At 56.1% G+C, this 21,410-nt stretch overlaps 10 protein-coding genes across 10 annotated transcripts; 7 read left to right on the top strand and 3 right to left on the bottom strand.

The window, feature by feature from the left end:
- On the top strand, nucleotides 1-1,299 carry FA10DRAFT_139520 (hypothetical protein). The gene is made up of 4 exons (XM_025518028.1): nucleotides 1-34; nucleotides 164-337; nucleotides 435-636; nucleotides 721-1,299. The coding sequence occupies exons 2-4, from the start codon at nucleotides 173-175 to the stop codon at nucleotides 1,038-1,040; spliced, it is 687 nt and encodes a 228-aa protein (XP_025376459.1). The 5' UTR covers nucleotides 1-34; nucleotides 164-172; the 3' UTR covers nucleotides 1,041-1,299.
- FA10DRAFT_139574 (hypothetical protein) lies at nucleotides 880-2,300 on the bottom strand. The gene is made up of 3 exons (XM_025518029.1): nucleotides 1,610-2,300; nucleotides 1,272-1,538; nucleotides 880-1,183 (listed from the first exon to the last, which is right to left on the bottom strand). The coding sequence occupies exons 1-3, from the start codon at nucleotides 1,916-1,918 to the stop codon at nucleotides 1,061-1,063; spliced, it is 699 nt and encodes a 232-aa protein (XP_025376458.1). The 5' UTR covers nucleotides 1,919-2,300; the 3' UTR covers nucleotides 880-1,060.
- On the top strand, nucleotides 2,057-3,191 carry FA10DRAFT_267831 (Co-chaperone Hsc20). The gene is made up of 3 exons (XM_025522074.1): nucleotides 2,057-2,427; nucleotides 2,526-2,615; nucleotides 2,705-3,191. The coding sequence occupies exons 1-3, from the start codon at nucleotides 2,089-2,091 to the stop codon at nucleotides 3,011-3,013; spliced, it is 738 nt and encodes a 245-aa protein (XP_025376457.1). The 5' UTR covers nucleotides 2,057-2,088; the 3' UTR covers nucleotides 3,014-3,191.
- A 464-nt stretch (nucleotides 3,192-3,655) lies between these two features.
- On the bottom strand, nucleotides 3,656-7,440 carry FA10DRAFT_267830 (hypothetical protein). Its single transcript, XM_025522073.1, has 2 exons — nucleotides 6,082-7,440; nucleotides 3,656-5,990 (listed from the first exon to the last, which is right to left on the bottom strand). Exons 1-2 carry the CDS (start codon nucleotides 7,239-7,241, stop codon nucleotides 3,899-3,901), a joined length of 3,252 nt encoding a protein of 1,083 aa, XP_025376456.1. The 5' UTR covers nucleotides 7,242-7,440; the 3' UTR covers nucleotides 3,656-3,898.
- A 143-nt stretch (nucleotides 7,441-7,583) lies between these two features.
- On the top strand, nucleotides 7,584-8,591 carry FA10DRAFT_302618 (hypothetical protein). The gene is made up of 3 exons (XM_025525148.1): nucleotides 7,584-7,884; nucleotides 7,954-8,075; nucleotides 8,145-8,591. Exons 1-3 carry the CDS (start codon nucleotides 7,621-7,623, stop codon nucleotides 8,479-8,481), a joined length of 723 nt encoding a protein of 240 aa, XP_025376455.1. The 5' UTR covers nucleotides 7,584-7,620; the 3' UTR covers nucleotides 8,482-8,591.
- Nucleotides 8,592-10,320: 1,729 nt separating this feature from the next.
- On the top strand, nucleotides 10,321-13,315 carry FA10DRAFT_287144 (hypothetical protein; the record flags this gene model as incomplete). The annotated part of the gene is made up of 2 exons (XM_025524125.1): nucleotides 10,321-12,864; nucleotides 12,923-13,315. The coding sequence occupies 2 exons, from the start codon at nucleotides 10,321-10,323 to the stop codon at nucleotides 13,313-13,315; spliced, it is 2,937 nt and encodes a 978-aa protein (XP_025376454.1).
- Nucleotides 13,316-13,545: 230 nt separating this feature from the next.
- On the top strand, nucleotides 13,546-14,734 carry FA10DRAFT_267827 (hypothetical protein). The gene is made up of 2 exons (XM_025522072.1): nucleotides 13,546-14,088; nucleotides 14,160-14,734. The coding sequence occupies exons 1-2, from the start codon at nucleotides 13,733-13,735 to the stop codon at nucleotides 14,485-14,487; spliced, it is 684 nt and encodes a 227-aa protein (XP_025376453.1). The 5' UTR covers nucleotides 13,546-13,732; the 3' UTR covers nucleotides 14,488-14,734.
- Nucleotides 14,735-14,968: 234 nt separating this feature from the next.
- Nucleotides 14,969-17,059, bottom strand: FA10DRAFT_267826 (hypothetical protein; the record flags this gene model as incomplete). Its single annotated transcript, XM_025522071.1, has 3 exons — nucleotides 14,969-15,715; nucleotides 15,788-16,798; nucleotides 16,904-17,059. 3 exons carry the CDS (start codon nucleotides 17,054-17,056, stop codon nucleotides 15,167-15,169), a joined length of 1,713 nt encoding a protein of 570 aa, XP_025376452.1. The 3' UTR covers nucleotides 14,969-15,166.
- Nucleotides 17,060-17,208: 149 nt separating this feature from the next.
- On the top strand, nucleotides 17,209-18,304 carry FA10DRAFT_272421 (NAD(P)-binding protein; the record flags this gene model as incomplete). Its single annotated transcript, XM_025523129.1, has 4 exons — nucleotides 17,209-17,492; nucleotides 17,576-17,868; nucleotides 17,939-18,141; nucleotides 18,221-18,304. 4 exons carry the CDS (start codon nucleotides 17,209-17,211, stop codon nucleotides 18,302-18,304), a joined length of 864 nt encoding a protein of 287 aa, XP_025376451.1.
- Nucleotides 18,305-18,658: 354 nt separating this feature from the next.
- On the top strand, nucleotides 18,659-21,355 carry FA10DRAFT_267824 (putative FAT1-long-chain fatty acid transporter). The gene is made up of 4 exons (XM_025522070.1): nucleotides 18,659-18,972; nucleotides 19,038-19,168; nucleotides 19,461-19,511; nucleotides 19,608-21,355. The coding sequence occupies exons 1-4, from the start codon at nucleotides 18,854-18,856 to the stop codon at nucleotides 21,221-21,223; spliced, it is 1,917 nt and encodes a 638-aa protein (XP_025376450.1). The 5' UTR covers nucleotides 18,659-18,853; the 3' UTR covers nucleotides 21,224-21,355.
- The last annotated feature ends 55 nt before the right edge of the window (nucleotides 21,356-21,410 follow it).

Below are 21,410 nucleotides of genomic sequence, written 5' to 3'. Positions count from 1 at the left end.
CCGGTACACCGGATCGTAAGTGCAGCAGCAGCAAGTAAGTAGCTTCTTCCAGTGTAGGGTTGCTACTCGTAGGACGTGCTAGGTGGTGTATGCTACGCTGAAGTGGATGAAGGCAGGTTGGCAGGCGACAAGGTGATACTAGATCTAACTTCGTCGTTTGAAGAAACATGACATGTCGACAAGTGAAGCCGAAGAGGTACCTTTGAATCACGCCGCGCAGCTCCTTACAGCCCAGGCGTTTCGTGAAGCCATCGAGGCCTACTGTTCCAAGCACGGCAATGGTACGGATGACGTCTACTCTTACGCGGTAGGCTGGACATTTGGTGAGGGACCGATGGTGAGTCTGGTTGTTGGCAGAGGAGATGAAGAGCCCGTGGTGGGCTCAACCAAGGCTCCTCACACAGCCACCCCGGACCTGTCACTTGCGCCGACAGTTCCTGTTGGCTGGCCAAGATGAGCGCATGGGTGGTTGCACCGACGAGACAGGCTTCCAAGACGTCCAAGAACCATGCGATGATGCGGCTGCCTCGGCCCGCAATCTCTTGTCAAGGCATGCTTTCATCGTCTGCGAGCAATTGGTGGCCTACTCTTCGATATGGAAGGTACCAGTCCTGTACCTTCGCGCTCACACAAGAGGTACGTGGCTCCTCCCTTGCTCACTTCGCACGGTCATCTGCCACTGGAGCCTCTTTCGCTGAGGGTTAGACTTCTGCACGCAAGACGGCGCTCCCCTTGCCTTCGACGACCTGATCTCCACCTCTTCGAGCCTCTTCCGTGACAATGTCTTCGTCTCATCCGACGGCGACCAAGACGGGCTCCGAGCAGCTTCGTTTCCTAGCATCGGTGTGGGCGAATCCCCCGTCCAGGGCGATACATGGGCCTTTCTCCATCCCTGCCACACGGCCTCGTGGCTGGCGATGCTTTCACAGCGACACCATGCCGACAAGGATGACGGGCGAAGGGGATACGTGGACAGCTTCATGATGCTCTGCAGCACCACAGTCGAGATGAGGATTGCGTCCTCGCAGCTTGTGAAATGAAAGAGAATGAGATAATGAACCTATTGCATTTGCCCATGGGAGGTGGCCGCGCGCCTTTTGCGGGCATTGTCCCAGTGCCGACTGTACAGGACCACTTCTGCGATGGCCGTAAGGAAGCTTAGGAAAAGTGCAGTCAAGGTTTTCTGTGATCGAGTGCAAGAGACGCACGTAAGCTTCGTCAGGGGCAATAATCACAGGCTCATCCTTCTGAGTCGTGGTTTGTGGCCTCACCCAGATTGGATCAATGTTTCCGCCGGCCCACCATACGCTGGTGGCGACTGCCACGATGCTGACTCCGACGTTGACTATGGCACTCAGCTGTCTGCGCACCTCCAACCATTCCTCTGCCTCATGAGACCCTCGCTTCCAATTCTCCACGCCAACGGACCATTGTTGTTCCCTTTGATTTGCCCGCGAGGGTGCGGATACCATGGCCTCGTATTCAGCCCTTTGCTGAGCCAGCTCGATATTACGCAGCGACTCGACGAGCTCGGCAGGCTATCGACACGCAAGTGTCAATGCGTGCGCTGCTGTCGCGAGAAATCGAGCGATTGCAGCCAATGACTCACCCTCTCTGGTTTCTGTCTGGCAGGATACGCAAGTATAGCACCCCTCAGGAGATTCCTCAGCGTAATCTGGTCGCTCAATGTGTCGGAGCCTTCAGCGGCCCACCGAGCGACGCCGACGAGGGTCCGGTGTTGGAGCGTGAGCGCGCCCCCCCGTTTGCTCTCTTGTACCGCTACCGCTTCGCGGAGCTGGTCTAAGAGGTGCAACGGGAGCCGTGGGCGTCGGGACTTCGATGTTGCCCCCTGACAATCGTCGGCGACAATTTGATGAAGGAGCTCTGCGGCATGGGTCGCCACCCTGACGCGGGACATCCTATCTCTCTCTCTCAGGTTGTCTTCTTCGTGGATCTCGAGACTGATTCCTCTGGAAGCCGAAGTTGAGGCGACGCGTGACCTCCACCTCCGACGTGGGCATACCGGTACTGGTAAGTCTAAAAAGCAAGACTTCGTCGCACGGAATCGGGAGACACTGACCGCTCACGATGGTCGCGATTGCTCTCCGTAGAGTCCTCTTTCGAGAGACAACAAAAGCATCGGCGTCGGCTTCGACGTCGACATCATATTCCCAGTCAGCATCATTTGAAACATTGTCTCGACTGCCGCTGGCGTCACAGCGAGCGCCGCCTTTGCGCTGGAGGAACAGGTTCCTCTCCTCATCCAGTCCCTTGAGCCGCTCCCAGGACGACCCGTACAAGCTACTTGGCCTGGACTACTCGAAAGTGGGATCCAACGGGTGGGACGTGAATCTGGATGAGCTCAAGGTGCTTTGGAGGAGGCGCGTAGCCCTTACCCACCCCGATCGGATGGGCGGCAAGTCTGAGGTGAGATAGAGAGAGCATGGGAGAGAGGGGAAGAAAGAGAAAAGAAAAGAGGGGGTGATTAGGCAAAGCGAGCTGATGAGAGGATCTCGCGCACACAGAAGGAGAGAATGGCAGCAGAACAACAGTCGGCGATGATCAACAAGGCCTACGAAACGTTGCGAGAGCCGCTGCAAAGAGCTCATCTCCTCGTGAGTGTGCTCTGTTTCCAATCGAGGTTCTCTCTGGCTCCTTCCTTGCGCTCAGCGCTGCTAATTAAAATTTTCGATGGCCCTTACAGTTGGAGAAGCACAACGTTCCAGTGCCCTCGGAATCGGACTCGCTTGAGGACGCAGAGGTGCTGATGCAGGTTATGGAGCTGCGCGAAGCCCTCGAAGAGGCCACCTCGGAGCAAGAAGCTCAGCAGGTCCTCGAGGACAACCAGGTTTACTTCGACGAGGCGATCGCGCAAATTAAAAAGGCGTTTACCTCTGATCCACCCAACGTCCAAGATGCCAGTAAAGCCTCGGTGAGCCTGCGTTACTGGACAAACATCCAAAAGGCTGCCAGAGAGTGGCAGCCGGGCAAGAGAGTCGAGCTCGAAGATTGAGTTTGGAGCTATTCGATACAAGTTGCTGTCTGTTACTACTAAGTAGTGTACTGTACAATGATAGGCAAGAGAATAGACACCCGCGCTCCAGACACATAGCGAGAAAGTAATACAAGGAGAGGCCAAGGAGAGGAAAAACTCTCAGGGGTCCGTCTCTGCGGGTTGAAAGTAGGGGGCAAAGGATGGGTCGCTTTTGAGCCATTTAGACGACTCGATGACCGAGTACGTGTGGAGAAAGAGCTTGGGAAAGCGTGAGGTGAAGTAAGCCAGGAAAGAATCGGCAGTGGTGCCAAAGAGGCGCCTCAGCTGGGGCGAAAGGTCGTGGATGTGGTGCTTCTTGTTTCGAATCGCCCTCAGCAGGTCAACGACCCGCTTGCCATCGTATTTCCTGCGCTTGCTCAGATCCTCGAGCACCTGTCGATCGATTTTCCGCAGCCAGTCGCCACCCCCCAGCACGGCTGCCGAATCGTCTTCGAGGGCAACAAGCGCGGGCGCAGGAGGTTCCCTCTCCATGTTGTCAAACTTGTCGCTAGCATCCTGCAGAAAGGCCAGCCTTCGGCTAGGGTCCCAAAAGTAAGGGTGGGCCATGACCTGATGAGCTGTCAAGCGATCCCTAGGGTCCATCTCGACCATCTTGCGAACGACGTGCTGCGCTTCATGGCCTTCTTCGCCGAGGCTGTCCAATCGACTGAGATCGATGCGATTACGGATGATGTTGACCTCTCGCTCGTAGCGCGAGCCAAACGGATGCTCGCCGTTGGAGAGGACATAGCTATTCGTGGGACGGAAGATCAGCAAAGTGCGAACCATCCAAGAGGGGAGAAGGAGGAGCTGCCGCAAAAATTCTCGGAAGAAAAGCCAAAAGGTCAGACAAGTTGTAACTCACTAGGTCAAGCAACCCAAGGCAAAAACGTCGATTGCTCTCGTCAATCTGGCCCTCGTTGACGAAGAGGGATGGTTCTCGCCTGTAGCAGTGATGCTATCGCTCGCCGAAGTCGTCGTCGTGCTGCTCGAGCTTCCTTCCCTCGACTCGTCCAAGGAGACGTCTCCCCTAAGGATCTCGGGTGCCCGCCACCCTACAGTACCGCCAGGGTTGTTCATCGTCTGACTGAAACTCGTCTGAGCGATGCCGTCGAGGCGTTTTGAAAGTCCAAAGTCGGAGAGGAGCATCTTGAGCTTGCCCCCAGACGAATAGGTGACGAGGATGTTCTGCGGCTTAATGTCTCGATGAACAATCGAGAGGGAGTGGAGATGGTGAACACCTGATGCAATCTGCCACAAGCACCGCTTCGGCTTCAACATCGCACAAAGCTCCTGCCATTCGGCTGGCCGCTCGATGACGTCGGCTAGGCTTGCAGGGCAGAGCTCCAGGGCAATGAAGAGAAAGGTGCTTGTAACCTCTTTGTAGAAGTATCGAATCACGTTCGGGTGATTGTCGGCAGACTCCAGCAGCGACACCTCCTTGGATGCCACGTCGACAAAGTCGCGCAGCAGACGTTTGACGGCCACGGCCCTCCCTTGAAAAGTGCCTTTGAAGACGATGGTGCCAGACGAGCCGTAACCAAGCACTTCGTCGGAGATGACGAGGCTCTTTCCCCTCTTTGCCACGCCACCTTCCTCGACCGTAGTCGCCTCGCCTCCCTCTGCACGCAAAGATGCCTGGGCGGCTATCTTGATGGCCTCCTGGCCTCCCGCTCCCGATGTGTTTTCTCCGGTATCGAGCCAACCAGATTGAGAGATAGCCATCGTCGTTGGCGAGGATAATGCGGCACCAGCGTCCATTTGCCTCTGGACCCCGTCCGTAGCGCTCAGATGGCCGTTATCCAGCTGTGGGTATTCCTCGTTGTCGCTCTGGTCTTCTCCCTCTTCACCTCGTCCATTGGCTGTCCCATTTGCTTCTCGTCTACCCTCGCGCTGCGACACGGCGGCTCCCGCCCTCTTGCCTCTCCTCCGCCTCTTGGCCGCCCTTCTCTTATCTCCCGGCTTGCCTTCAGAAACGGCAACGTCCTCCCCGTCCTCCAACAATGTCCTCCCTTCTAAGGCAACTGCGTCATTCAGGCCGTCATTCCCTTCCGCCTCTCCCCCTGTCTTTGTCTTTACCTCTGCCCTTGTCGCCGAAGCGAGTGTCGTGTCTGGAGCCGGATTCTGTGCAACAGGAGCCCAGAGAAGCTCTTTGGAAGCCGCATTTGCTTGCTCTGCATTCTGTCGCCGTTGTTCTTGTGCACCGACGTAGACGAGACCGCACAAGACGGCGAGCAACAGAACGACAATCATCTGGGCCAAGAGCATCGTAGGGGACGGCAGCGTGGACCAAGACCTTTCCAGCGATGATAGCGACGACGACGGCGACGATGATGATGATGACGGTGAGGATGATGATGATGATGATGATGATAGAGATGACCTCGTATCTGCCTCGATCCCTGACTCTGTGTCATTTGGCAATCTGTCATTGTCCGAGGCAGAGGAGGAAGAGGATTTGGACCCATCGCCGATGCCCAAGAGAGGGGCACTGCCACCGAGCATGCGGTCGCCTGACAGCATGGCCCCACCATTGCCGCTCGCTGCCAGATCGTAGGTGCCCACAAAGCAGCTCGACGAGGTACACAGAGACGGGTGACCTGCTTCGATGCCCCGGTAGCTTCGTGAACTGTGGTGATGGTTGTCCTGATGCGAGGCATGACCAAGGGAAACAGGTGCCTGGCGCGCAAAGGCGATGAGCGGGTACTCTCGCTGTCCCATGGCATACAGGTGGCCACCCGAGAGGCCCAAATAGGTGGAGGTTTCTTCTGCTTCGTCGGCCGCGTCGGGCCCCTCGTCGCGCGTGTCTTGGCTGGCAGCGGATGGCGTAAGGTAGAGAGGGGGCAGAGCACGGCGGGGATGTGGCACGATGACGGCCTTCCCCAATGGTTCTTCTCCCAGCTGTGGCTCCGAGTCGCTGTTTGTATGCGGATAGATGATGTCGAAGATGCCGGCGCTGATTGAGAACAATGGTTTGGATCGCAGGTCAGTAACGTCGACTGGCAGCACGCAAATGATCGACGAGGGACACAATGGGACTGACTCACACGGTCGCACCAAGCTCGCTGACCCACAGTGTCCTCTCCTTGTTGCTGCTGACGCTGGCCGATGTCGGCTCAAATGCGGCTGAAGAATTGAAGCAGACGATGGTGCCTTCCTCGGGCATGCCCAGCAGAGCGCGTTGATCCAGCGTGGTGGCCCTCCGCGACCACATCGTGGCCAGGTCGCGATCGGCAATATCTGGGGTAAAGGTGCTGTAGCGCAGCGTCTGGCTGAGCGATGGTCGGCCACGAAGATGAATAGTCAGCGTGTAGTCTGTCCGACCTATGTGGGCCCATTGCTCCCGACGTTGGCAGAAGTCTTCTTGCCGGTCAAGTCTGGCTGCGGTGTCTGGGTCTGGCGTAGCGGGGCACCAGGGCGCATGGGCGCCCTCGTCGCCAAAGACGGCGCCGATGCGGCCAGTCAGGACATCAATTTCTACCAAAGTCGTGCGCTTGTGGCCCGCAAAGACGCGCGAGGCGTCGCCCGGGAACGAAAAGGGGCCCAGGTCGACGAGCTGAGGCAGGCTCAAGGGCAGCTTCGAAAGCTTGGTGGGCGAAGAGCCGTCACGAGGTCGGCTGAGGACGTAGATGTGACCGTCTGAAGGCTCGACTATGTACAGGCCCAGATCCTGGATCGCCTCGAGGGCTTCCTGCCCGCTTGCCGTTGGCTGTTGACCTTGTTGATAGTGCAGATACGACTCATCACCCGACGTCATATCGGCCGCCAGCTCAGAGAAGGTGCGCATTTCTGGGCCAAAAGTGGAGCTGAGAAGGGGAGCGAAGGCACCGCCCGTCTCATTTGAGCTCGTTCGCGGTGGCAGGCTCCAGATGCGGCTGCCCGTGTCCCTGTGCAGGCCATAAATGCCTCCTTCGATGGTGGAGACGAGAACGACACTGCCCAGGGCCACGTTATTGAGGGTCGTTGCATGCTCAGCGGAAGCACCGGCCTTGATCTTGTGTCGTAGCGACGACGGATACGAACGAAGGTGATAGGGAGCGAGCTCGTCGGTTGCATGGTGAACAATGTTCTTGTTCTTGTCGCTGTTCTGGTGGGACTTGTGTCGTACAGTAGCGGATCCTGTGTGTTGTTCGATTGAGAACACTTGGCTGACAAGGCAGAAGAGGACGAATAGGCAGAGCATCGTCAGCCTTACGCCCATCTCCATCTTTGATGCAAGCAGTCAGACGGCGTGACCGCCCTCTTCTCTTGTCTCTCTACGTAGACCGACCGAGCATCAGAGGAGCTGCAGTGAAGGGGAAATCGGTGCGTGGACAGAGCGACTGCTCGCTTCGCAGCTCGTATACGCTGACGAGCAATGTTGGGGATGATGGCGCTGTTCTAGAGAAAGCGGTGGGAAATGAGGATGGTAAAAGACAATAGATATAATAATAATGAGATGCGATGAAACTGCTGCGCTTGCGCGGGGCTGCGCGTTCAGAGCTGTAGACTAAATTTTTTAGTGAACTTTTTTTATTTTTTATTTTTATGACAGGGGAAGCTTCGACGCCCTCGGACCATCTCCATCTGGCCAGACGAGCTCGGCCATGAGTTCATTTGAAGGCGACACGCTGATCCTGCCCTGCGTGGCAATTGGTTCGGTGGCTCAACTGGCTGCTGACGTCCTGCTGGGCCCTGGATCGCCGTTTGAAGAGGCCAAGCATGTGATGGACCTCGACTCGAGCTGCTGCATGCCCTTTGTCGGAGGTAGCGTCGGGGGACGAAGCAGCGCCCTCATTACGCCCCTTCAGGTCTATCGGGATGCGAACAGCAGAGTCACAATTGTACAGCAGCGCAGCCCTCCCTTCAAGGTAACCCACAGCAGACGGCTCGTAGAAAGCGTATCAGGCGAATGCTGAGCAGCTGTGATACGTGTACAGGCAAGGAAAGACGACTTTGTAGCTCGCTTGGCAGCGTGGGCGAAGCAGTCGCGCTTCCAACAAGTCCTCGTTCTCTCCTCGGTCGATGCGGCCCTGCGCGGCGACGGCGAGCTCCAGACGGGGTAGGTAACGTGCTTGTCGCGTTTTGTCGACCCGTATTAGCTCATCGTAACATTCCTGCACCACCTAAGTTTACGCTTCGTGCAGAGGACGAATCGCCAGGGTACAACGCTGTCGCCGCGCTTCGCAGACAAAGTCACCTCGCTCGATTCATTGACGAGCACACGCTCGCTGCCCGGTTCGGGTGTCGCGAGGCGTCTTATGGCGTCGCTCGAAAGGGCAGAGGTGCCGGCGAGCCTGTTGGCCGTCTACTGCGCAGAGGGCGACAATCGAGCGGATGCAAAAGCCATGGCGATGCACGTCTACAAAGCCGTCGATCCCAGCGGCAGGCCATGGACTGAGGTACGGGAGCCAGAGGAGTGGACCATGGTCTTTGGCTCGGGACCGGATCAGAGCTTGTTTAATTAATTGATACAGCAGTAGTTGCACACCACTAGTCTCCCCCCCTTTTAAAAGAAATAGCTAGAAGCAGTGATCACCAGGGCAAGGCAGGAAGAGCACGGGAATCGAAGGAGTGCGAGCAGGTTGGGCGTGGCCACGACGCTCACCCCTTGTGACCGACTCTTGCATGGAAGCTTACCCCTTGTGAACGACTCTTGCACGGAAGAAGCTGCTTGAAATTCCGGCCGCGAGTACAGCGACGCGGACTTCTCCCCATCTCTGGCAATTCGCCCCTCGATTGACAATGATTGACTTGGTGGAATGCACAAGCACCGAGCCCGTCGTCGAAACGCAGGGAGTTCGTCCACGAACCCCACCAGGTGAGGACGTCGACGAAGCAGCAAGCTTCCCTGAGCCGGCAGATAAGCAATGTCGTCCGTAACAGGTTGTCAGATGAAGCCCTTGGCAGGTCATGTCGTCGGTTTGGTCGCTGTGTTGTACAGTACCAGACAGCTATTTATGCGTGTCGGTACTACACGCTCCCCGGCCTAGCTACTTTTGCTGCTTGCTACTTGCCGCTACTATCGATGTTCTTTGGAAGGCCATCACTTGGAGCAAATCACTTTGAGTAGCAAGCAAGACAATGAGCAGCAAATAAACGGCGCGCGCTTGTCCTTATCATCATATATACTGTATGTCCTACTACATACACGTACTGACGGTGTAGAATAGATAGCTAGTAGTACTGTACAGTGCCTTCTCTCGCTTGTTCCATCTGCACATGGCCTGCTGACCTCTCTATGGCTACGTACGTCGGCAGCAGAAGTACTACTAGAGTAGTAGTAGTGATAGAAAAGAGTGATACGCTGTGTGAAGAAGTCTATATATCACTCTGCTCTACTCTACTAACTGCTGCTGCCTCCTGCTACTCCTATACACTACTACTAGTACTAGTGTAGCTAGTACTGCTCTTACATCTGGGGCTGGGGCAGACGAGGAGTCAGAGAAGTCAAAAAGTCGAATGTCGATCTATTTATTTATAGCGCAACAGTCGAAGAGCAGTTCGGCTCTCCTTCAGAAGCTTCAGAAGGCACCTTAAATTTAGGGCGCTCTCAGGAATCGCCCCTTGCTTGATTCAATTGTTCGCCCCTTGGATCGTCCTCTCCTCGCCATCTGGTGCCTCGCCATCGACGCCTTCCCTACCAGTCTCATTCCTGACGGCACAAAATCGCCGCTGGCTGGGCACACGAACAGGTCTGAAGTCCTGGCAGTACGGTGTACTTCTGTACGCGGTAGCTACGGCAACATTATCTATTATTTGATATCAGCTTGTCAAAGCTGGGGAAGCCGACGCACGCAGACCAACGCAGCAGGCAAGGGGCAGTGGACCCCGATCAGTACGTCGATCAAACCAGATAGACAAGCAGTCTAGCAGGTCCTCTCTTTCGGTAGATGGCAACGACAAGCGACGCCATTCTCGCCACGTACCGAACCAACGCCTGCAGCTCAGACCTGGCTTCTCCACCCGCCCACTTCATTTGCTCGACCACCGCTCTGCTTACTGCTGCTGCTGCCGCTCTGCTGCGGGAGGCCAACCAATCGTCCTCATTGCTTAAGACAGACGTTCTGAGGCCAAACACGCCTGCGCTCTCGACTTTCCCGACATTCAGCAAAGCTGACACCTCCTCTCACTTGCTTCTGCACGATTGCTGGTCATCACTTCGCACATCAGCTCTTGTGCACGGACAAGCGAGTGTACACGCGGTCTCATGGCCATCTGAGACCCACCGTCTTGGTCCTCCGTCCTGTCGCTTCTTTCTACCCTTCTCCTAAGCTTCTGTCTTCTCGCCTCGGCAACGTTTAAAGATGGCCTACCACTACCACCAAGAGAACCATGAGCATACGTACGGTCATGAAGCGAGGCATGACGCGTGGACGACGACACATTTTCATGGCGAGCTGAGAGGGTACCAGCAGCAAGAAGAATCCTATCCTCAAGGCTCATGGGGGCAATGGGCTCCGCAGCACTCATACGGCCAGGACCCTCATTATCCGTCGCGCTCTCACGTACCCAACGGCTCTTATGGAGGTGGACACGTCGGAACCGGCCACGGTAGCAGCGGGAACAGCAGTGTCGAAGGCACCACCGCCAACATGGCTGGATTCGGCGCCCGCAGATTTGCGCAAAAGCAGCAGCAGCAGGCTGACAAGGAGATGGCTCGCTATGAAGCGGAGGAGCGCAGACGAATGGCCGATGAGGAGTTACGAAGGCACCAGTGGCATGAGGAGGAAGAGCAGAGGATGTACAGACAACAGCAAGAAGATGAGGTGGCGGAGAGGAGGAGGAGGTGGAAGGAACACGAGGCGTGGGAAAGGCAGCAGTCACAAGAGCAGGAAGCGGCGCATCGGGAGCAGCATCCGGCAACGCAAAATCACGAGGGAAGCGGGAAGAACCAGCATCACGGCGACCCACTTTGGATGCAGGAGCATCGGCACGACCAAGTCGATGCGCAGCAGCATCTGCACGATCATCAGCAGGGTCCTTATCAGACCCTGCATCCCTCGTCGGGCAGCAGGATGGTGAACAAAAGTGGGCACGGTGCCTGGCAGAGTGAGGTCAAATATGACAACGATGGTCCCTATGACGCCTACTGGGGCGACCATGGCGAGTATGACGAAGGCAGAGGACATCGGCCTTCGAAGTCGCATGCATCCGTCGCCAGTCATCATGCCCGACAGACGGTCTATGAAGACGGGTACGAGGAGCCAGACCTAGGGCGGTATGATAAAGCACAAGCACAAGTAGCAATGGCGGCAGAGGCAGAGATGGAGGCAGAGACAGAAGAGTCATTCCAGGATGACGGTGCATCGACGGTCAGGGCTCGGAGTACGGTCGGAGCGAAGTCGCTGGAGCGGTACACCACGTACGAGCCTCTGCCATTGGCAAAGTGTGCAGACTGCGGCGAGAGTATCGCCTTTGAGGACCTCGTTGACCACGAATGTGACGTAGGACTCAGGAAGGCCATCGTCGATTCTCCTCCAGAGTCGCCCCCCTTTGTCGAGTCTCCTCTCGAGAATCTGCATGCTGCCGGAAGTTTCCCCAAGGTTTCAGCTACTGCTGCTACTGCCACACCCTCTCCAAGCACGGCTAGCAAATCGCCATTCTTCAACCGCTACGAAGACGTGATAGAAAAGGTCCGCAAAGATGGTCGCATATCCCCCGCATTCGCGCAGACAAAAGACTCGCCCATCAAGACAATTGAGACCAAAAACGTCGTCATCGAGGAAGAGGTGCAGCGAAGGCTTGCCATGAAGCGCCGGATCGAAGCGCAGCGTGAGGCAAAGCGAAAGGAAAGCAGTAGCTACCCCCTTCCATCTCCCTCGCTCGAGGTCACCACCAAAGATCTTCCACGAAGCGGCGGCCCGAGGACTTCACCATACCTCTCGTCGCCAAACTCTGCTCTCTCGGCCTCTAATTCACCTCCTGTTCGGGTGTCACCCTTACCTTCCTCTTCACCCTCTTCTCAGCTGTCGTCGCTGCCCAGGACTCACACCGTCAGCGACGAGCGCTTATGCACTCCAGTACCCTCGTCTGCGATGTCAAAGGCAGTGATGCTGCAGCACAAAGCGCAAGAATCGTCCGTGTCATCCTCGTCTACCATGTCGAGCGCTCAATCCTCGTTGCTAGGGGACTCTTTCGGCCAAGCAAGCAGTGGTTTGACGCCCAGTTCAAGCTTCGACATCTTAAGCGAGCGTGAAGGCGTACCGTCACCGCAGCAAAAGTCGTCGTCGACGACGATGATGACGGCAAGGAAGCCTTCAGAAGTACCGAAAGTGAAAGAGAAGCGTCAGAGCATCGATCTTGGTCACCTCGAGGATCTGCTACAAGATCTGGAAGTTAGTGTTGGTCAGTCGGCATGCAAGAAGGCCAGCAACGATGCTCCGCGCAAGCTTCCCATCTCGGACCCGAGGACTCGCCAGCAGATTGAGGAGGAAAGACGGCGGCGAAAGGACAAACAGCAGCATTACCTCGCCATCGACACCAAGTCTGCGACGTTACAAGCTCAAGGCCACGGCCCGCGCACCAAACGCTCCTCTCCTTCTGCCTCAGCAAAATCCTCACCCTTGTCGGCAATGTCGCCGGCGAAGGTGCGGCCGTCTCATGGGTCATCGGCATGGAGCAAGTCGAGTCGGAGCAGCGGCAACGGCAAGAAAAAGGGCACAACGATTTTGTGCAGCGTCTGTCTATGCAGGCTCACGACAGATATGCCTAAGGTCGAACGCGACGGCAAGCTGTTTTGCAAAGATGATTTTGCCGACCTATTTTTAAACAAATGCCGCAAGTGCACAAAGCCAATCGAAGAGCGATCGGTCAAGAGCTCTGACGGAGCTATCAGAGGAAGCTTTCATGTGAGTGACGTCTCAGATCCAAGCGCAGCAAAATGCTAAGACTCGAGGACTTGATCAGCCCTCATGCTTCTCTTGTTTTCAATGCAATGCCACCTTTGACGATGGCATTTTTTATGCCTTCGACAACGCTCCTTACTGCCGAGAACACTACCATGGTCTCAACGGAACCCTGTGCACATCGTGCAGTGACGGCATCGAAGGTCAATGTCGCCAGACGGAATCCGGCGAACGTTATCACCCACGCTGCTTCACATGCCAATACGACGACGAGGCCAATGGAGAATTCTGCAGGGACGTCCTCGAGGAATACTACCTCGTCGAAGGCAAGAGGCTGTGCGAGTGGCACTTCCAGAGGATCCAGAAAAAACTAGAACACAGGGATGGCAAGAAGCGGACCGACGTGGCGGCCAAAGCTCGGAAGAGAAAGACGATTCTCAAGGCGATTTCATAGTTTATACCCCCTCATCATCATCGTCACCGTTTCAAATGATATCCCGGCCTTACGTTTGAGTCTTACAAACAGCTTTTGGCTCCGAAATTACGAAAGAAATAGCCCATCGAGAACGTTGACGTGGACTGTAAGCTCGACGCACGAGATGAAAACAGGCTCGTGTTTGCTGAGCACTGGGGACGCGATCGCATACAAACTCCGTCCAAATGCATTGCGAATCTTGATGTTCAGCGTCAGGCTAAAATATGCCAGATGGCTGCCGTCGTATGTGAAGAACGTCAGTCAGTCCAGTACCACCTCAGGCCCCGCTCCTCCCGAGTCCGAGGGCCGAGGTCCGAGGGAAGAAAGAAGCTCAGGTAGGTATTTAGACTAAGCTTCCGCATCGCGCCCGCTCGGACCACCCACGCTCTTGTGACCATGTCCAGCAAGTCCAGCATTCCCTTCACTTCGCCTCGGTGGCAGAGACTCAACGAGGGATGCTTTGATGCTTCCGATAACCGGCTCACCATCACATCGGGGCCCAACACGGACTGGTGGCGAACCTCGTTCGCCTCAGAGCCCGAAGCGTCCGTCAATCGGCATTCTGGACCAGTAGTCTACATCGACGTTCCGCAGGACGAAACACACTGGAAAGCCGGTGTATGGATAAGCGGGGACTTCACAGAGCGCTTCCAGCAGGCAACGCTCTTCGTAGGCGCGGGTGATTACGAGGCGTCCAATGATCCATGGGTCAAGGCAGGCGTGGAGCTCGAGCACGGGATCCAGTTCATCGGGTGAGGGCGTGCTCTTCGACGGCGACGCCAATCTCAGGTTCATGCTGACATCAAAACGGTGCAAATTGCAGGAGCGTCGTAGCCAACCCATACTCGGATTGGGCGATCCAGCCTTCGCCTCTGTCAATAGGGCCGGGCGCCAACAAGTTGTTCATTGAGATCAAGCGTACGGGCTCGGACCTGGTTTTGTCGTACACCATTGCGCCCGCCAACGATAAGGATGCTTTTCACGCCAAAAGCAGAGAGATGACGCTCATGAGGGAGGTCAAAGGCTTCTTGGCGCAGGGCCATGGCGGACGCCAGCACATTGGCCTCATGGTCTGTGGACCCAAGAGCGAGAAGACGAGGGCAGAATTTCTCGGTTTTACCTTTGAAACGCTAACGCGATCAGAAGTCTAGGAGGTGCCTTGCTCGGAAGGCCGATGGGCCTGCTGGGGGCGGGGGCGTTGGTCAGAAAGAAGGCAATTAATCTCAACTGCTACTTCGTATTTGTAGTAGAAGGCAAGAGTGCCATTGGCGAGTAAGATGTCGTGAGCTATGAAGTAGGTGAGAGCATCGAAGATATTGTATCTATGATTGGTGGTGATACCTTGAGCAACCGCCATAATCTTCCGCCAAGTCCTTGACCGCTTGGCGTATGAGGAGCACAGAGCTTGATGTCATGTCGCCCGCGAATCGGGTGAGCCGGTTGCTTTCGAACAAAACGCTCGAGAGTCAGGTCTTTTGACACCAGCTATAGTGGCAGGATGGGCTGTAAAGAGCACCGTGCCATAGGAGGGGCTCATTGAGAAATTTTATGTAGGTGAGGGCGCCGATCCAGGCATCTGCAATGCTCATCCAGCCACTTGACCGTGTCACGCTGGGCATCGTGCTCCAAAGTACACAAGAAGAAGGTCAGTCGTTTGATTGGTCGATCATCACCGCCTAATGGGAGACCTTGCGAACGCTACATTTGTCTCTGCTCGTCTTGGAGAGACGACAAGACTCGAAAACGCTTGCCACCTCTACTCGAAAGTACAGTACAGTCTAGGACGCCAAGACAGGTGCGAGCCATGTCTAGATGTCGTAGAGAAATGTTCTATTCTTGCCTCGCAGCATGAGCCTGGTGCCAGACAAGGTGAGCTCCACGTCGCCAACAGTGTCGTGGTAATGCGGCAAGATGCTTGAAAGGGGAACGTCGAAAAAAGTCACTTGAAGAGCAGCCTGCTATCAGCCATGGCATCATCGAAGGAGTTCTGAGGCACGACTCACGATACGAGTCTCTAAATAAGATCTTCTTTGTCATGAATCGCCCATCGTCTGGCTCTATGCTGCTCTCGTCCCTTGTCGTGACCGGCCCGTCGTCCATACCTTGCTTTGGATCGACGTCAATAAGCCGCAGCATCGCGTTAGAGGCGTAGCCAATATAAGAAGAGTCGGAGGGGTTCCTCGTCCATAGCGAGGCGATGCGGTGACCGTCTATGCTAGTACGAGGAGGCCTCGCATTGGGCGCGCACACCCTCGTGCGGCAGAAATGCCCGCGAACCCAGTGTGATTCTAGGATTGGGTAGCTTGGGCTGGCACTGAAGAGAGCCAGTGCAGCTTGCGGGTAGAGCAGCTCTGCAAATGACGAAGTGCGAGCCAGCCACTGGGCAGATATGGCAAAAGTTAGCCTTGACGCGTGTGTGGCCTCCAATCGACGAAATGACAGATGACTTACGATGAAGCCTTGACTGCAAATGATGACGGTGCCCTCTTGAAGCGCCTCGTTGCTCACTTGTCTGCCTGTTCTGATGTAACTCCTCGACGCATCGGGCTGGGAGGTGAGGGGCAGGCGTATATCGGCCACGTGTGGCTCCCTCTGGCCGAGCCGGTAGAGCTCGAGAGTGGAGCCCCAGTCGAGGGGGTCTCGCGCTAGAGCGTGAGCGGGAGGGAGCGAGAGACAGATGACGGTGTCATTGGAGAGGAGCGAGGCAGTCAGAAGAGGAGGAGCCAGCATCTGGTCGTCGATTTCGCCGTCGTCGTCGTTGGTCATCGAGCCAGCGCCACCTGCGCTGAGCTTCTCCCAGCTGCGCGACCAGGCCAGCTCCCACGGCAGCTCGTCTTGGCCTGTGGCAGTGTAGTGGCGTACTTCAGTCTGGCCATCAATCTGGAGCAAGACAGTAGTCAGAGTGACCTCGAGACGTAAAGAGTTGAAGCGCATCGGGTCCAGTCCTCTTGACGAGATCACGCCGCCCGTCGAAAGATCAAAAGCAGTGAGCACGACGTGATGAATCGGAGGTGACTCCAGAGACATGGGTCGACCCGACACCAACGGTTGTGCTGTCTGCGGCTCGGCATCACTGGCGGCTCGATTGGAGTCGAGTGCGACGACGACAACGCCTTCGTCTGCCTCGACTGCGAACGCCAGCGCGTGCAGCCCAAGGAGGTCGATGCGTCTCAGAGTGGCCGAGCCTGCCTGTGGTGAGATGCAGAGCTTGGACCTGTCTGAGGACAGAAAATAGATGTGGTCTCTGTCGAGCAGTGGTGTCTCCACACCATCGCCATCAATGACCTCGGTGGCTGTGCTCGGCAGACTGCGCAGCAGTGGCCATTGACTGGCGTAGAGCCGGTCAGCTTCCCCATTTAGGTTGAGGGGCAGCTTACGTGGAAACGGTAAGCCGAGTCTGTCGAGTGCATAAAGATAGCGGGCTATGCGACCCTCGCGTGACTGCCTCAGAATGCGACAAGTCTTTTTCGTGGCCGACAGCGACGGGAGAGTTGCAAAATGTTTACAAATATCGTCGTCATCATCATCATAAACAACAACAACATCATCATCATCAATCTCTCTCACCTGAGTGAGTCGCACCGCAGTCACGATGTCTCTTGAGGCGAAGAGAAAGTCGAGCAAATAGGCCCACAGCTCAGAGGGAAGCTTTTCCGCGAATGGATTACTGCAATAGTCATCGCCGAGACCACCGATGCTGCTGCCGCTGCTACTGCTCATGATACCAGCAAAAGAACCTGAGCGCGTACGGAATCTGAGCAGACCACGCGTACTTCCTTCTCACCTCCACATGGCGCCAGCCAGGGAGCGAAGTTCCAAGAGGTTCAGTCCAATTTCTTCGACACTTCTCCATTCAATAACCAGCCTGAACGATGTCCCTTTTCGCAGGCGACCTCTTCAACCTCGAGGGAGCTGTTGCTCTGGTCACAGGGGGTGGCACTGGTATCGGGCTGATGGCTGCGAAGGCCCTTGCTGCCAACGGAGCGAAGGTTTACATCACTGGTCGAAGAGCGGGCGTGCTCGAGGAAGCCATCAAGGCCCACGGCGCTCATCTCAAGGGTTCCCTCGTCGCCGTCCAGGCAGACGTCAGCTCCAAAGCCGACTTGAAGCGCGTTCTTGGAGAAATCAAAGAGGGCGTTCTTCACATTCTCGTCAAGTGTGTATTCCTTGGCCCTCGCAGGTTAGCTCCTGTCATCAGCTCAATGGATCCCTTTGCCTCCTACCCTCATACAAAAACAGCAATGCAGGAATCGAGGGCCCGGTGACGAAGCTCGACGACAACGTTCAAAGCGGATACGATCTCAGCCGCAGGCACATTGAGAACGAGGACTTTCCCGACTGGGGCAGAGTTTTTCAGATCAACACGCATTCCATCTTCTTTGCCACCATGACGCTACTGCCACTCCTAGAGGCTGGTAATAAGAAGCCGCCTCCGAAAACGGCCAACTGGACCGCATCAGTCATCAACATTACATCCATATCGGGCCAGGTACGCCTCTCCCAGAGTCATTACGCATACAATGCCTCCAAAGGTTCGTGCAGTGTCTCCGAACTGCCTTTCCTGGGCGACGGCAAGAGCGCTGACTAAGAGCAATATTCCAGCTGCCGCCAACCACCTCTCGTCGATGTTGGCCCACGAGCTGAACTTTGACCGAAAGATTGGGGTGCGAGTCAATGCGCTAGCCCCGGGCCTCTTCGCCACGGAAATGACGTCGAAGAAGCCGTCCAATGCTGGGGTATCGAGTCCCGACGATCTTGTCGGCTTTGCCAATCCAGCGGGCAGGACAGGAACCGAAGCCGAAATGGTGAGAGAGCGCGAGAGGAGCTTCTTTGTTTGCAGGGCATGCGTGGTCAAACTCACATCGGCTTACAATCCTTCATCAGGCCAATGCCGTCCTACTTTTCTCAACAAATACCTTTGTCAATGGCCAGACGCTTGCTGTCGATGGCGGCTTTGTCACTGCGTAAGTTGACAGGAATCTGCCAGGACCTCGGATTGATGCTTACCTTTTTACCTTCCCTTCCCTTGGAAGCTGCCCCTCGACCCGCTGACCTCGAAACTTGTCAATGTATTCATCTTCTCCAAAATATCATCGAGAGGTTCAATATGTCAGGATTCTCCCTTTCAAAGCATTGTACCGCGCGATGGATCGGGCTGTGGCGAGCTTGAGTGGTGTCTTGTCGCTGGGGGAAAAAAAGACGGCAGAACACGACGGCTAATCTATGAATACGCACAGTGACGACGTGACGACACGTGGCAAGTGATGCTTCTGCGTGTCCACCCCCCCCCCCCCCCCCCCCCCCCCCCCCACACTTTCACACGGCTCGTCTTGCGCATTTTTTTCTATTTCGCGGGGGAGAGCTTCGCTTTCAAATACCACCGGTGTTGCATCCGCTAATTGTAGCGTAGTGGAAGCAGCGTAGGGTAGTGTGGCAGCAGCACTTGATGGAGGCCTCTTCCCTTCTTCCACCCATCCACCCCCAATTCAGCCTCTCGATTGCCGTTCCAGAGCCAAGATGTCATCGAGCTTGGTCAACGCAGCTGTCGGTGTCGCTCTCGCGGCCTACGTCGACGCCAAGTACAGCGTCGGAAACGATCTCTACCTGGGCAAGAATCTGTACGGGAGCAACTGGGAGTAAGTTGTCCGACGGCTTTCCCGCGGTGAAAATACCCTCTGACCATCGGTGCTCTTCGCTCCAGCCACTTCATCCGCACATGGAGAGGGGAACCCTCGATGTACTACTACTTCCAGAGCACCGTAAAGAGGCAGCCCAACGACGTCGCCTACATCTTTGAGGGCAAGCAGTGGACCTGGGCTCAGGCCGATGTAGGTGGGTACATGTGCTTGGCAGCTGCGAGAGGCTGTGCCACTTCCCACTCCTCCTCACCAAACGGGTATGGTGATGTCAATTCAACCCTAAATGGGTGGCCCCAGGGATTTTGCGTCGACTATATGTTGATTTGCCGTCGCCCGATGAGGCCTTCCTTACACTTGATCTGAAGAAGAAGAAGAAGAAGAAGAAGGAGGAGGAGGAGGAGGAGGAGGAGGAGGAGGAGGAGGAGGAGGAGGAGGAGAAGTGGTGGACAGGAGGTCATTTTACTAATCAATCACTGCTTCTACAGAGGTTCGTCGGCTGGCCAACTGGTTACTCGGTAAGGGCCTCAAGTCGGGAGGTAAGTCATCTAGACCGGTGATATATGCCCTAGCAGGCGATCTTTGGTCTTTCTCACAAGGGAAAAGACCTCACTGAAACTTGGCCGGTCACCCAGATCGCATCTCGCTCTTTCTGCACAACACCGTCTTCTACCCTCTGCTCTGGCTTGCATGCCTGTCCATCGACGTGGTTCCCGGCTTCATCAACAACAGCCTTACCGCGACAGGCTTAGCCCACTGCGTCCGCGTGTCGAGGGGTCAGATTGTCATCTATGAGCCCTCGCTCGAGGCACCTCTGGTCGAGATTGCAGAAGAGCTGGCCAAGTCGACGAGCGCAAAGGAATTCGTCTGCCTCGATGACGGCGTCAGCAACGGCAGCCTTGAGAAGTTTCAGCCTTCGTCACGCCTCCCCAACGCCACTTTCTTTGGTCCTGCGGATCTGGCCCAGCAGAGCACCCGACCCACTGACCCAAAGTTGAGGAGCAAGGTGTCAGACCGAACTGCTGCCTGCTTGATCTTCACCAGCGGCACAACTGGCCTTCCCAAAGCCGCCCTCTGCGCCCATGGCCGCATTGGTTTTGCCATGGCCATGTGGCCCAGGGTCAACCGCTTCTCCAGTAAGGACCGCATATACACGCCCATGCCACTTTACCACTCGTCGGCCTCGTTCTTATGCGTTGGTGCCGGCTGGCACTCGGGCGCGACAGTCATTATTGGCCGAAAATTCAGCGCAACAAAGTACTGGGACGAAGTGCGAAAGTACGATGCAACAGTGGTGCAGTACATTGGCGAGATCGCCCGCTACCTGTTGGCGGTGCCCCCACACCCCGACGACAAGAACCACCGGGTGCGGTTGGCGTATGGCAATGGTATGCGTCCAGACGTTTGGGAGAAGTTTCGAGAGCGATACAATGTACCCCACGTTATGGAGTTCTACGCCTCGTCCGAAGGCAACGGCGCCTTGATCAACTACAATACGGGCCCCTTCGGTGCCGGTGCCGTTGGCTACACTGGTTGGCTCGGTCGCAAGGCCAGGCCCGAATACCGGCTGATTCAAGTCGATGCCATTACCGAGGACATCTATCGTGGGCCCGATGGCCTCTGTGTCGAGTGCAAGCCCAACGAGGCCGGTGAATTCGTCATGCTCATCGATGCTTCCAAGCCTGCTGGTCAATTCCTTGGCTATGCCGACAACCCGGAAGCGACGAACAAGAAGATTCTGCGAGATGTCTTCAAGAAGGGCGACATGTGGTTCCGATCAGGTGACCTCATGCGGCTGGACGAAAACGGCCACTACTGGTTTGGCGATCGCCTCGGCGACACCTTCCGATGGCGCAGTGAAAATGTGAGCACGGCCGAGGTGGCTGCCGCGCTCGGCGAGGTTATTGAGGAAGCAAACGTCTACGGTGTTCTGGTGCCCAACCACGACGGTCGAGCAGGCTGCGCAGCCATTCCCTCCAACAACGCCCAGGCGCTCGACCTGGCCAAGCTGGCACAACACGCCCGCAAGGTTCTACCAAAGTACAGTGTACCCCTGTTCCTGCGAATCGTGCCTCAGATGGATCAGACGGGTACAGTGAAGCAGCTTAAAGTGGCGCTCCGCAACGAAGGAATCGACCACGCCAAGTGCGGATCGGACCCTCTCTACTGGCTGCCACCTGGCGCAAGTGCCTACCTGCCCTTTGAACCCAAGGACCTCAAGGCAATCGAGGCAGGCAAAGTCAAGCTGTAGTGCCTCCTCCTCTTTCCCCGTACATTTCCTTCCTCCCCTCCTCTTCTCTTTTCTTTATTCTCTCCTTTGCCTCTCTCTCACATTGGGTGGCCACAGTTCTTGCACTCCTTCTCTTCTAATGGAACTCTCAGAAATCTAGACTTGGGCGTTTGCATCAGGGTTTACCGTGAAACGCAGGCAAAGCCAG

Source organism: Acaromyces ingoldii (genome assembly GCF_003144295.1).
Source record: "Acaromyces ingoldii strain MCA 4198 unplaced genomic scaffold FA10scaffold_4, whole genome shotgun sequence".
Classification (NCBI taxonomy): domain Eukaryota; kingdom Fungi; phylum Basidiomycota; class Exobasidiomycetes; order Exobasidiales; family Cryptobasidiaceae; genus Acaromyces; species Acaromyces ingoldii.
The sequence above is the reverse complement of the archived record's forward strand: the minus strand, read 5'-3'. Positions and strand labels throughout refer to the sequence as shown.